This window comes from Rhopalosiphum maidis, chromosome 2 (genome assembly GCF_003676215.2).
Source record: "Rhopalosiphum maidis isolate BTI-1 chromosome 2, ASM367621v3, whole genome shotgun sequence".
Taxonomy (NCBI): domain Eukaryota; kingdom Metazoa; phylum Arthropoda; class Insecta; order Hemiptera; family Aphididae; genus Rhopalosiphum; species Rhopalosiphum maidis.
The window spans coordinates 41,810,991-41,826,174 of record NC_040878.1 but is presented as its reverse complement, the minus strand read 5'-3'; the positions used below and the strand labels follow the sequence as shown (position 1 = coordinate 41,826,174).

Below are 15,184 nucleotides of genomic sequence, written 5' to 3'. Positions count from 1 at the left end.
GAGTACATTGTAGTGGATGAATATAACACATATGTATAACTAACTATTAGTATATGTATATATGAACAGTATATACACCAACAACGGAGCGTGATCATAGAACAAGGAAATACATGTCAACATGACGAGACGAGGACGCAAATAACCATACGTTATAATACTATGTCTCGACACCATCCTCCCTCACATGTAATGACTAATGGCACACTGAAGATAATATTCATACTTAAATGCCTCGTTTTCAACTTCCAGCGCAAAAGTTCAAAGATAATTTATTTTATTATTTATTTATTTATAAAACAAACGACAATCGGCTTTTACAATGGCATAGTAGAAATTGTATAATCACACATATACAATTGTTTTGATATTTATTTTTTTGAAGTCATTTGTCCGACCGTTATTCATGCACAACACAAACAAATTCTTTAACGTTAATAGACTTATGACACAGTAGCATTAATGTCCATTTAAGTATAAAATATGGCGATTATTACGTGAATGATATCATAACAATTATTAAATATATATTTATATTTAATAATTATCGGTATACCTACTCAGCACTTGTATACCAAAAGACGAGATTGCTGATATTCTTATTCTGAAATAAATAATATGATATGATCAAAATGTAGTTTCTTTATTTGATACAATGTACAAGTGTGAAATCATGGTATGATTAGTTTTAATTACTATTTTCTATTGTACATATCATAGGTGCGAGTAAAGTTTGGCGTAAAGTTGGGTGAATCAAAACATAGCCCTTCCATACCCCTGTTCGATAATATTTATTATTTCTATCTCTTTTGAAACTATTTGACCAATCTTCATGAAACTTGAAATAGGATATATAGATTAATTTTGACGAATCTATATTCTGGAATTACTCACAATTACACACTAAAAGGATGTCCTAACTGACTAATCAATGTCGTATAAAGGTCAAAAATGTGATAGCTAGGCACTTTAAATTGTCATGATAACTTCATACCACGTTTTTTTTTTTTAATATCACATTCTTAATGATTAACTTACACGGGCATTTTTCTGATAAACGTAATTCAAATATTTTATTAATTATTTTTATATAAAATAGTTATTATAATAAATATAAACATCGGGATGAGTTGCAACACTTATAGAATTTATATCAATAAATTGTATGTAGCAATATAATACAGAAATACTTTATATTTGTAATAAATTTTATGTTTTATCTAAATCTATAAACGAATATATACATTTTTTTGTATATTTGATTGACTAAATATTGCTTAACCTCACTTTTGTCTATGAACACATTTAGTAATACTTTAATAAGATTAAATTCTAAAAATGTTGTTTTAATTTTTAACGAATAAAAAAGTTGTTATGTATAATCTAAATTATAAAAAATATTATAATTATTCAAAATTTAACATGATAGTATTTAAAAACATATTATTCATTCTGAAATTGCCCCCACGCCTTTCAGTAATGATAAACGAAAATTCCAAAAATATATTTTTAGAAATCACGGTGGGTGTAAGTTTATAAAGCTCTTTTAATATTCGAAAGTCACTTGCCGCTTCTGTAATATGACACTTCTAAACGTTTTATAAGTTTCATAATGAAAAAATGGTATATATCTATATATATATTATATTATATACGTATATAATGTATTATGCGATATTTTGTAAGAGTTTCGAACTAAGTGCCATTATTTTTTAAATTTTAGTTGATTTAAGTGCACTTTTGTGTGATTCATTATCATCAAAGATGTCCTTTTCTATTCTATATGTTTCAACTAAATTTTCTATTAAATTTATGTTTAGTTATTTTATATACATAATTGTATAGGATGAAATAATTTAATAGGAAGTACAAAAAGTATAATCCACTTATATTTGCATTATGAACAGAACTTGAAATACAAAGTATCAACCACCGTAAACTATATTATACACATTTTTTTGAAGAAGAGAAACAAAGATAGCATGCAAGAACAGTTAGAAAAAGTTTGTCTTGGTTTAATTGCTTAGATTATAATACAAAATGTTTCACTTAGACTGATTAACATGTAGCTCAATTAACAACAAATTAGTTAACATGGAGAGTTAATTCACATAGCTGAAGTGTACAATTATAAGCTCTACGATTATATTATTACCTTTTATTAATTGAATATTAGTAATAATAAAATTGGTATTGTCATACACGTGTAATATAATATTATCATACTTTATTTATAATTAACTACTATTAAATAACATCGAATAATACATATTTAAATTTTAAAAATAAAACTTATAACAAAATTAGATTCTATATTATACCGATATATCACTGTATCAGCATTAAGCATATTATAATATATATATATATATATATATATATATATATAAAATTTTATATATCAAATAAAGTTTGTCTGAAAATATTTCTGCGTGGTTATATATATATAGGACGTAGGTATTATACATAATGCTTGTTATTTTTGAATCAGAACCTCATCTAGGCTGTTTTAGCATCTTGGCTAATATTATATTTGTTTTACTTTTAAGTACTTTTGACGGTTATGGATTATAATTGAAATATAAAAATGAGTTTATATGAAAATTGTATACTTTTTAAATAATAAGTTTTAGATAAACTAAAACAACTTTATGTATTATACATCAAACAATTAACTACCCTATTAAATTTAGAGTTTTTGTAATATCTATTAAGCGGCTATCTTAACAAATTTCAAATTGTTTTTCAACTATTTAAACTTCTTATTAATTAGGACGAATATAATGTAATGCATTCAATATAAATTGAGAGTTAAACATCAAAACTGCTAAATGGATTAAATATTAATAGAATACATTTGCTCATTGACAAAATATGTCGTCTAAGCTTTTTGTAGTTAATTATATAATTTTTACAACATGAAATGCCAGATAATTTATATTTTATGAGAACTTAATGTGAAGTCATTAATATTAGTACACAGTATTATAATATACGAATAGAAAAGAATCTTACACATTTTTATCGTAATTTGAATTCTGAACTTCTCCAAAAATAAATATAATATTATAGTAATATGCATATGAATTCCTAGCAATTTTTAAATTACACATTGTCAATTTTCATTCATCATTTATTATATTAAGCTTTTTATTAAGCCCAAAAATATGTTAATAAATAATTTCACGTGTTAAATAATAAAATAATATCTTAAATACGCATTACGATAACGCATTATATTGGCCAAGTTTTACCTAACAATTTAGTAACAAAATACGCGTTAAAAACAATATAAAAATTTGTATATAAATTCATTGTGCATTACTAATGTAATTTGATTAAACAAATAAATGCACTTTTGGGGCATACGAAAATATGAATAGTGTCTCAATTTTGAATAGAATCTAATTGAATGTAGAACTGTAGGTACAATCATTGATCAACAGATATATATATAATATGTAGGAGAATGAAGGGTTGTACGACACTTGGGTGCAGACATTTGGTCGTAGAAAATTGGGCGCAATGACAATTGAGCGCTATATATTTGCAGTGTGCAAGAACGTTTATTATTTAATTCAAATTGTAATAATAGTATTACGCAATGTCCCTAAGAATATTTTGCTTAAACTCGACAATATAGGTAGGTATAGTATATAAAATCTATACAATTTTATTTTTTTAATGTATACAAATATTTGATTTGATATATTAAAACTATTAAATATTAATTAAAAACAGTTTTATATTACAAATAATAAAAAAAATTATAAAATTATAATTAAAATAAATAAAGTTCTTGCAAATCGGTGTATACAGTTTACAAATCGCATAATGTCGTGTATTTCATTAATCATTTAAAGTCATAAAAAAAAGAAATATCCTTTCTAAACAATCACTAATATTATAGTATCGTGCATTTATGTATAATTCTAAAATACTAGTTCAATATTGCAATTTGAATTATTCATAAGCGAGTAATGTTGAAACACGATTTGTAAGTATTGTGTAGAATCACTATAATATTTACCTACCATCAGGGCTTTGCACCCGAATTAAACCAAACCCGTTCATCCTTAAAAACCCTTATAAAATCAAATACTTAAAACCAATGATTTTTTTTCTTCAAAACACTGGAATTAACTAAAACCCGAATAAAACATTTTAGTTAACCCGGAACCCTAATAATTTTGTTTTTTACAATCTTCATGTGAAAAATCATTTCGTATATATTTGTTGTGGTTAGTTCAATTTGACAGATGGTTTAACATTAATAATGTTATTTAAAGGAAAAAATGTTCAATCAATTATATAAGTAAATTTAATAAATGTTTTTTTGAAACTAAAATTCGAAAAATAAACCGAGTTTGATCTAAAACAAATGTTGCGCATTCGTGTTATATTTTATTATGAATAACATAAATCATTTAAAAAAATTTATTTTGGACTCAATAAAAAGTTATGATTTTTTAAACTATTGAACAACCATATTAACTAATGTTAACTCGAGTAATGACGGTTACAAAGATCCAAATATTTGTTTAAATTTATTATTCTAGTATTTGAACATCCAAATACATCCAGCACCTAAAACCCGAAACCCAAATAATTGATTCGGATGCAAAGCCCTGCCTACCATATTTTAATATTGTACTATAATACAATAGTTTATTTTTAATAGTTATATTGTGATTTGTGATGATGATACAATGAAGTATGTTTGACTGGATAATATACATTATACGTTTTTAAATTAATCATTATTTCGTAACAAATTATAAGCATATTTTTTTGTTTTGGCACTATTGTGCATGGCCAATTGAATGCTATCTAATATGGTGAAACATATTATAAGCTTCGGCTGCAGGGGTTCGGAAATACATTTTATCGAGGAAGAGAGAAGGGATTTAATCTAGAAATTGGATGCCTTAACTGCCTAAAAAAAAGTCATTTCAAAACAAATTATCAAATCCAATAAATTTCAAAGGGGCTTATCACACCCACTTCCACAATATTCCACCGTTTGACTGTATCTCTGCAGTCAAATAAAGTGGTAAAGAGTAAAGAAGAAGAGAATATACGTCACAAACCTTGTGTACCATACATGTGTCAGCGTGTGTACGAAATACGAAGGTTATCCGTGGGTGTAGGGATAAATAAATTACGAATACAAGAAGTTTATAAGAATGGAAGCATGTTAAAATAAATCACTTAGTGTCTATTGAGGTGAAATGAGAGTTAGTATAAATTGTGGTAAAGGCTTTTATTTTTTTACTAAACGATCGATAAGGTTTTAATATGAAAAATCGTTTTATTCACATATAATTAAGGTATGTGTATACTGTATGTAAGTGTGCGTGTATAATATATCATACAAATATATTTGTAAATATAAGTTGCTAAGATACGTTAAATACGATATCGAGGTAAACAGTACATTTTTATGTACATTGGCCGTTAATCCGTCCTTTAAACATAGCAAACCGTTTAATAAAGGTTTATAAAGGTATTGTGAAAAAGTCGAATCGTTTTAACAGAATTTAAATGCCGATCGAATCGATTTGGTCCAAATTTCCGGTTTTATATCTATACAGTTAACAATTATACCATTACATTTATTTTCTAAAGCCAATAAAAATGGCTGTTATGCTAAAAGTATTTATATACATTGTTATCATCATTATTGTATTGTTTCCGTTTTATAAAACGCGATAATCCAGAATTATTATTATTGTTAATCTGTACCACGTCATTATTTAATATTTAACGTATAAATTATTATGATGTAATATGGACTTATTGTTATATTAATAATAAGTGACAATAGTAACATGATATTATGTTCTACGTCAGAATTTCATATTCTATCACCTTGACGACCAATCAACACAGTAGCAAAAAACGTCTGATTTACATGCTATCTTAAAAGAGCCTGTCCGATTTGTATACCATGGCCATTAAAATAGGAATAATAATATTCGTTATACACATATTGGTTATATATTTCTTTTTAACGTAATTATGTATATTTAGTATGCGGAGAGTTGAAATAAATATATAATATTATGTATAAAGGATTTTAAAATTTTGAAACACGGACAATCTATTAAGTTATATTAAAAACTAAATATTAAATTACATTTTTTTACATTTTTCATTAAGTCTAAGTTTACTGATATTTAAGTTAGCTATTACAACAATTTTCGATTTAATATAAATAATAATAATATACATTATACAACATTTTTATAATTATTTAGGTAATGTAATAAAATACATTAATTTTATATTAAATAATTACTTATTAGTTATTAAATTAGAATTATATTAAAGCAAACTTACCTTTACCACATTTAGAAAGTTAGGAATTGGGACTGATAGTAACAAAAACAACTAACAATTTTTCAAATTGTAATTATTTAATTATTTGTTTGATAATACATAAAATAAATAAAATAAATCATAAAGTAAAATTATCATATAAGTACTAACATAGAATATTCCATGTTCTACGTTGACCCTTTTTAGCATGCAATTCATCTCCTTTAAGTATCCAATGATACTAGGTGTGATAAAATATAATCCGATTTTTCAAATAAATTGTTATTCATTCAATACTATTTTAAAAATAACATAAACAAAGTAATTTCCCTGGGTAACTTATGCCTTTGGGGCTCTATAGGGTTTGGTAATACGGAATACATACACCACAGCCATGGTTACTTCGACTTTTGAAAATATCCTTCAGAAAAATATACTTTTGAATGATATTCTTGAGATTGATCTCCATATAATATTCTATGACTTCATTTTATTTTAAATTACATCCTTTTGGTGTTTATTTGAAGAAAAAAACTAACTTTGGAAAAGGAAAGAAATCACTTGGAGCCATATAAAGAGATTAGGTTGGTTTCGGAACTATAGTAACCTCACATTTTGCTTAGAACTGAGAAAGGCAACTCATGCCCAAATTGTTGGTTAAATATTATGAAAAGAACTGAATACAGTTTTTACTTTTTCTACAACTTTTCTAATAGTTCATCAACGGTTATAGAGGAAAATTTCATTAACACGTGCTATATGGTTACATTCATTTCAGAGTGGTCGGCCAGTAAATTACGGAGACGTTGCCGTAGGATAATATATATATTTAGTACGTGTTCTTAAACACATAATAATATAAACAATAAATTATAAAAGTCGTGAGTAGTGTAACCCGTACGTTTTCAATCGGAATAAACCCGTATAACATAATATTATAAATTATTATTATTTAATTATTATGTTACGACGTGCGTGAGACGACTTTCCCAGACGGTTTTTCCTGAATATCGTATCATTACAGATCCTCTGCCACGCGTCGTCGTCGTGCAAGACAATAGAAAATGGAAATATTAATAAATTTCGTACACACACACATATACTATTATACAATATAATATGTGTATGTATATATATATATATATATATATATATATATATATATATATATTTATATAATGTACGCGAGTGGCGGTAAAACTTCGTGCTGGCAGTGCTATTAATATTATAGTTTTTCCTCCCCCGCCTCCTCTTTATTTGTTTCCGTCGTTTTTTTTCTTACCACCGCCGACAACTGCTGAACTGCGTGAGGAATTTCAATAATGGCAGTGGCGGTGGCCCCGGCGCACGATGGTCGATTTCAATTTATATTTTTCGACACTGCGTGATAAATTCGTCGGGTTCGCTTTTTATTTTATTTTTCATTTATATTTTGTACTGTTCTCCCGGTTTTTATTTTTCCTCTCGCAGCTACCGCTCTTAAGTTTTTCACCAGAAAATAAAATATGCATATACCAGGTACAATATACTTACACTATATAGGAGGCACACCTATATATAATATTATATGGCCCCACGCCACACGTTAGACGCCCCCGCAATATTCCATAAACAATTTGCACGGGTTATACGTTATAACTTTTCTTCATTTCTCTTCTCCGGCTTCTCGGGCCCGCATGACTTATATTTATAAGTCGCAAAATAATAACATTAATACAAAGTATACACGAAATGTTTATTATGACATGCCGTGTGTGCACACGGTACTCGTAAACAAACCCTCACTTAAAAACCATCCTTTTGGCGAAATTGTACTATGAAATTATACTAAGACCGAAGCGTCGTAAAATATTTATAACCTCAATAACCCTAACCAATCGACGACCGGACAACATAATAATATTCGTCAAGCCGTTAAACATTTCACCGGCATTTATTGTTGTCAGACCGTCAATATAGTATTTCTGTTTATAGAAATCGTTATTTTTGTTAATGACCCGTTACAAATAAGACGTTACACGCTATACTAATATATACATGTTATATGTATATGTATGTGTGCGTATATAAATAATAAACATTAGTTAGGTGCGACGACGTTTCAAACGGTCATAATTTAAATGGCTGTATTGTTATTATTCTAATTAAGTTTTTTTTTTTTTTTTCTGTTCGTCTTTTACTAACAAACTCGCATTTTTATTTTATAATATCATAATAGCATTTTTGTCCTAAACGAACTAATAGTTCTGAATTAAAATAGCGTTCAAAATATTATCATTATATTATGCACTACATTATTTGACTTTTGGACACAATATAATTCTATATAACATGTTTACCTACACTCATTACACAGTTATTAATCGATTTTTGGCGTCCAATCATACATTATATACAAAAATATTTATATTAAATTCCTACCGATACCAAATGAATAACGATAATTGACACGATAAATCAATTTGCATATTATGTTTTTTGTAGATAACCCGTTTAAAATTATAGGTAACCGTAATTAATAATGGATCTCAAAAGTATACACATTATCTTAACCTTAATTTAAGTATTGTTTCTTAAGTCAACATGTTTCTCAACTGAATAATATTTTTAAATTTAAATTAAAAATATCATTCATTAGGAAATAATACTATATATATTATATTATATCGTTTTAGGGTTGTTAGTTCTTACTAAGTAGTATAGATCGCGGTTAATTCGAACTCACCGATATTCATACCTATATAAATAAATATTTAAAAAAAAGTCTGTTCATTGTCACATATATCTACTAATATTTCCGATTTCGTTAGTTTTAGCTTTTTAGATTCCTCGTTTTTCTTTTATTTTCACCATAGTCATTGTTCTATAACTCAACTTTATCATTGCATCTGAATACCCGTTACGATAATACTTTATGCATATTGTTACCTAATACATTAGTTATTACTTATTACAATACATTTAGATACACAACAACCCATATCATTAACAAATTTTAAACTTGTCTATGTAATAGTTTATTTAAATATATTTTCCAATTGTCATTTCTATTACTTCCCGATATTCCAATACTACCTGTTCACAATATATAAATAAACGCACTTTAGTCGCTCGCATATTATACGATATAATATGTGTTATATTGATCATTTTCATCGCGGATTTATAGAGTATTATACTACCATAATGCCATAATTTCCAACCGCAAAATTATAAATAGTTAAAATTCCAAAAATGAATAAAATATATAATATTATGCAATATGCTTTAGGCCCTTTAGGGTAAATACATATGTATACACACATGAACATTCTTAAACATAATATAAATAATTACTAAAAGTTGAAATATTTACGGTCGTCCAACAAACATTTTTTTTTTTTAATCGTGTAATTAATGCGCATCTCTCGAATCTCAGTAGATCAAATTAAAAATAAATTTTCATCATTTCGTTTTGTGATTTATGATTTATGTGAATTCTGAACACGTAAACTTCATAAACTGATTCAGTTATTCTCATGGAAAATATATTATGTTGATAATTATTTAAAATTACTTAAATCATAAATTAATTACAGTTATATTATATTAGTAATTATATTCACTATTTAAAGAACATGTAATAATAAATGATATCCATTTTGATTCCTGAACAGTAAACCATGTATAATAATTATCAATAGGTAGGTAAAATAACAATATTTACGTACGACATACTTATATTTTTTCATACGCTCATTTTTATTTAAATATTTTTTAAACAATAAAGTAGTTTAGAACTTTTCACTACTTAAAAAAGTATAAGTACGTCACATATATATTTTAAAAACACCATTGCAAAATGTTTATAAACATATAATACATACACAAATAAAGTACCTACCTACATTTACATGATTGGAATATATTTAAACATGATTAAAATACAAAATATAAAAAAAAAATATTTAAATGCAATACATACATAGTTATTTTGATTATACAATTTTATAAATTATAAATTTATTACTTACATTTTATTTTACAAAATTGTATTTACCGTGAATTTTTATAGTAGTACCATTTAGTATAAGAAAATTAGTTTATTATCCCGGAACTTAATACAATTTTACTTATATTATTAAATTGTTTGCTATAAATTAGTATTTATATGTATAATTCGTTGAAATTAAACATCTGAAAAAATTAGACAGTTTTAGGTATATAGTTAATTAGTTTAACTTTAGATTTTGATTATATTAATATTAATTGTTTAATACAGACCATAGGTACTGTTCACAATTATTAGTTGTATCGACACGTTAAACTTCATACATCATACAGTATAATAATATACCGATCATTAATTTAACGCATTGGTATTGTGCCGAATTCATATTTTACATGTCTTGAGCAAATATTTTATTACAAAATACATTTATTTAATAATATTGAAATGGTACATCCGGAAGACAGGAACAAAGTGTATCTAATTTTGTTAAATTATTGAGTACAGATATCTGATGATTGAATTTAGTTGGCTTACATTTCCGAATTTTATTATTATTATTATTTTACTTTTTTACCTTCATAATTTAGATAACTGCGTAGATTTGTTCTTGTATTACGCCGCCCACACGATATATTATATAAAATAGGTACCTACACCAAAGTTTCACAGTCCTTCCCGGCTTTTTACTGTGTATTAAGGTGTAATAGGAGATGCGACCCAGGTTCCAATTTACTGTTATTTGCAGATAAGCAAAAGTTTCCGACTAAATGGTGCAGACTGGATTCCAACCGTCGTGATTGGCAGATAGTCCGTGTTCTAACGATTTCTTACATAATATGGACTAGTCTGATTATGTTGAGCCAAACGATTTGTCGACATATATTTTGGTTTTGGTGTAATATTATATATATAGATATTTTTTCAATTTCATTATATAGCTGCAGCAGTGCTACAGTGGTTGTCTTCAACTATAAGGGCTACACCATAATATACACACACCTAATAAAACGGAAAAATAAATAAAGTGAACAATTTTTACGATTTTCAAAGGGAGAAATAATAAAATTTATATTTTTCAATTCATACGAGAAATGCATACGTGTAGATTTGCCACGCATACACTTTAAACGATATACCATTAAAAATACAACATTATTATAGTCAATATTTGGTGATTTATATATTTTACGTTTAATAATATAAAATAATAACTACCCATCTTAAAATTTAACTCACGACGACATTTGTCGTTCCATTTACCGATCACATAGTACTATTTTTTTTTATTATGTACCTATTTTTTTTTTTTATCATATTAAATTATTGTAAAATAACATCGTGCAAATAAGAGGTCACAGTTTTTACCGTGATAATTTTTTTCAAAACATTCTCATTGATTTAAAAGAATCACTACATTGTATATTAATATAATAATTGAATACAAGCATTTATTTTTTGTAAAATTTAAATATCAAACTTTTATATTTAATTAATTTTGTATCGACATTTCACTGCAATGATATATGTTTACTAACTTATTACAATTGGACTAATTCTCATGAAATACATTTAATTGCTATGAACACTAGATAGATATTTTAAAAACAAATTCTAAAGCAAAATTACTTATCAAATATTTTTTGTAAAAACTTCAATTAAGTATTTTAAATATTTCAATATTTCAAAAATACCCATTTTAATTTATTTATTATTATTTTTTTTTTTTTTATGACACTAATAAATGGCTAAAATGTTTATAAAAAAATGTCTTATATTTTTAATGATAAAATGGAAATATGAAAAAATGTACACAAAAGTGATCATTGTGACTTGTGAAGACACGGGAATTATTATTTATATTTTATAAAATAAAAAAGTATACATATATTATTATATAAATGTGAAAAATTAATAAACGATAGTATTAATGATTTTGTATTTGCTTATCACCAAATATCGTACTAATTATCAACATATTATTTAGCTAACACAATCAGTTTGAAATTCAACGGTTTCACAATTATTTTAATTATTTGTTTACAGAACAATATTAAACAATTCTTTGTTTGTAGCCTTTACTCGTTTTTCATAAGTATAAATAATATGTATAGTAAAATTAAGTGTCACTAGTGTTAGCATTCATATCTATGTACCAAAAATAACAAACTAAAGTTGTATAGATGTATGTTTATATTATTTATCACCCATGATGACTGATAAAAAGACCGAAAAATGTTAGACTTATACTTATTACCTACTCATCAATATTCTTAAAAAAATAAGTTTGTGTACAAAATTTAAAATATAAGTCTACTTAATGTTCAATAAAATATTAATTTATTATTATTAATTCAAATGTTATTCATTTTTTAATTACGTGATAAAACTAGTACCTTCTTGAATAATTTATGATATTTATAAAAATAAAATATTGTAACTACATACTATTTAATATTTATTGTAACCTACACATTTTATAATTATTGATACCTTAAAAATTAGTTTTTAATTTACATGTAATTGATTGGAGTTATCATGTAATCTAATAAATAAAATAAAAATCTAAAACTCTTTCATATAATAATACATAATTAAAACACGTTTTTTATAAGTATTATCGTGTTTAATGATTATATTTGTCATAATATATAAATAAAATATATAAATCTACAATTTCTACCTGAACCGTTTACATAAAATAAATAGTGAAATAACAATTTATCTAGAAAATACCATGCGCATAGATATAGGTCATTTTATTTTAATAGTTAGTATGTTTATTAGAAAAATATATTAAAACTACCTACTTTTTACATTCTGCAGCCCACCGCTAGTAAGGTATTGTATTGCTGGTAATTGAATTACTAAAATATTTTAATAAAGTATTTTAAAGTCAGTGGCTGTATATAAACAGGATAATATTCGTCTGTGTTAAAGTTTGAGATACATGTACGTAACGAAACCTGCTTGTCCGAGCCGGAAATTATTTTTTTTTTTCATTACTTTCCCTACACATAAATATATACATACATATAACCATATTATGGCCAGGATGATAAACATAAAATATATGAGCACGTGTTATGTATTGCGAATATTTGTATTTGACAACAACAGCTGAATACAACTTAGTGTGCTTGACAAGTTGAAGAATCTGATAGTAAAACATTTTATTTATTTTTTTACCTAATCACAGATTATCTGTTCTCCGTGCAAACATGCATTATGGTAATAAAGATTTCTAATAAGGTATTGAAAATAATTGAAATAAAACAAGTACCTATTAAGTATTTTTACTACTATAAGATAATTTATTGTTTATTAAAGAAAAAAATTTTCTACGCCACTAAATTGATATAACTTACTACCTTAAAATGTATATGAATATATAATTTATAAAGTGAAGTCACTAAAAAGTAAAAGGTTGATGTCATCTCACCTCCAAAACAAATAAAACCATCACAAATACATAATATAATATTATTACTGCATGTTATTAAAACTACAAACTGTTTTAAGTTAATATTAAAAATATGGTAAATATTATTCTTATTTTAGTATTTTTCAAAACTGTCAAATTTTGTTTTAAAATTGTTAAGCCCAATTTTAACATGCTGTGAACATTCTGTATTCACATCATCTTCGGGAAATAATAATTAAATATTTTATAATCTATAATATATCTTGATTATTCTTATATATAAATTGTAACCTTAAAGATCGAGGTCTGTAAAGATGACTTTGAATGAGAAAGAATTAAATTTAAGGATTGTCAAAATTCTCTTATCCCTAGATTTAGCAACTGAAAAGATATAAAAAAATAAGTTATTAAAATATTAAAACACATCAAATGATTATCAATAGCATATTTAGAACGACGTGAATATATCAGTACTAACACAATTTGGAGACAGCATATGTGAACATTTAATATGAACTTGAATATGATATCATGAATACTTTTGAACAATTTTTGTAATAATTATAATACGTTTAATTTGCATTTTTTATATTATTTACGATCTACAAAATATTTATAGATATTCGTGTTTTTAATATAAATTTTATAGTAAGCACAAAAACAACTATGGAAAATTAAACTTATTTTGTATTTTTTTACAACCAAAGTGTGCAAATTTAAAAGAAATATATTATTTAAAAAATAATGAATTTAAAAAAAGTTATTGACAGAAATGAGTCTTATTAAAAAACCTTACATGTACCTATATTATCATAACACTAATTAACTGTAAGTCTAGAAATAACAATAACAACAATAAAATATTCTCTTCCAACCAATTATAAGATTTTCTTTACAACCAACAAAGCGGAAAATATTAAGCCAAAACAATATAAACCCTTATGTCCTAAGTTTTCAAGCAGAAATATTCTGTCACTACAAGAAATATTTGTAGATTATACTGTTTAACCATGAGTAATTGATTAAATCGCTAGAAGATGTTTACTGGCAAGGAAAATTAAGTAGGAAAATGTTAAGCCCGCGAACAAAAATATATTAAAATTAAGGCGTTTCAATATATAATAATACTTTATTTTTATGTTCTATTATTATAGATGACATTTGTGAAGAATGGCCTCATAACTTCCAGCCCGCTCCTGGATATTGGATAGAATGTTCTCGTCAAAAAATCACAAGTGAAACAGGATATGTTGAAGAATCGGGATCTGACGAGCGTGAGTTAAATAATGGCTCAAATTCAGACGGAGCAGATGGCGCCCAAGAATATTTTGGAAATAGATATGGACGGCCTCGGGGTTCGGATAGTCTGCTACTAGAGGATGATGAATATTATCCGTACGATGATGATTACATCATGCCACCATCCAGGTGCGGTAATTAAATAGGAATAT

At 25.6% G+C, this 15,184-nt stretch overlaps 1 protein-coding gene across 2 annotated transcripts in view; it reads left to right on the top strand.

Moving 5' to 3' along the window:
- The window catches only part of LOC113554936, a 248,619-nt gene that overhangs the window by 229,967 nt on the left and 3,468 nt on the right, over positions 1 to 15,184 (top strand). For both annotated transcript variants that reach the window (XM_026959038.1, XM_026959036.1), the window contains one exon: positions 14,888 to 15,161. In XM_026959038.1, the coding sequence (XP_026814839.1) occupies positions 14,888 to 15,161 (274 nt within the window). The remainder of the gene's footprint in view (positions 1 to 14,887; positions 15,162 to 15,184) is intronic.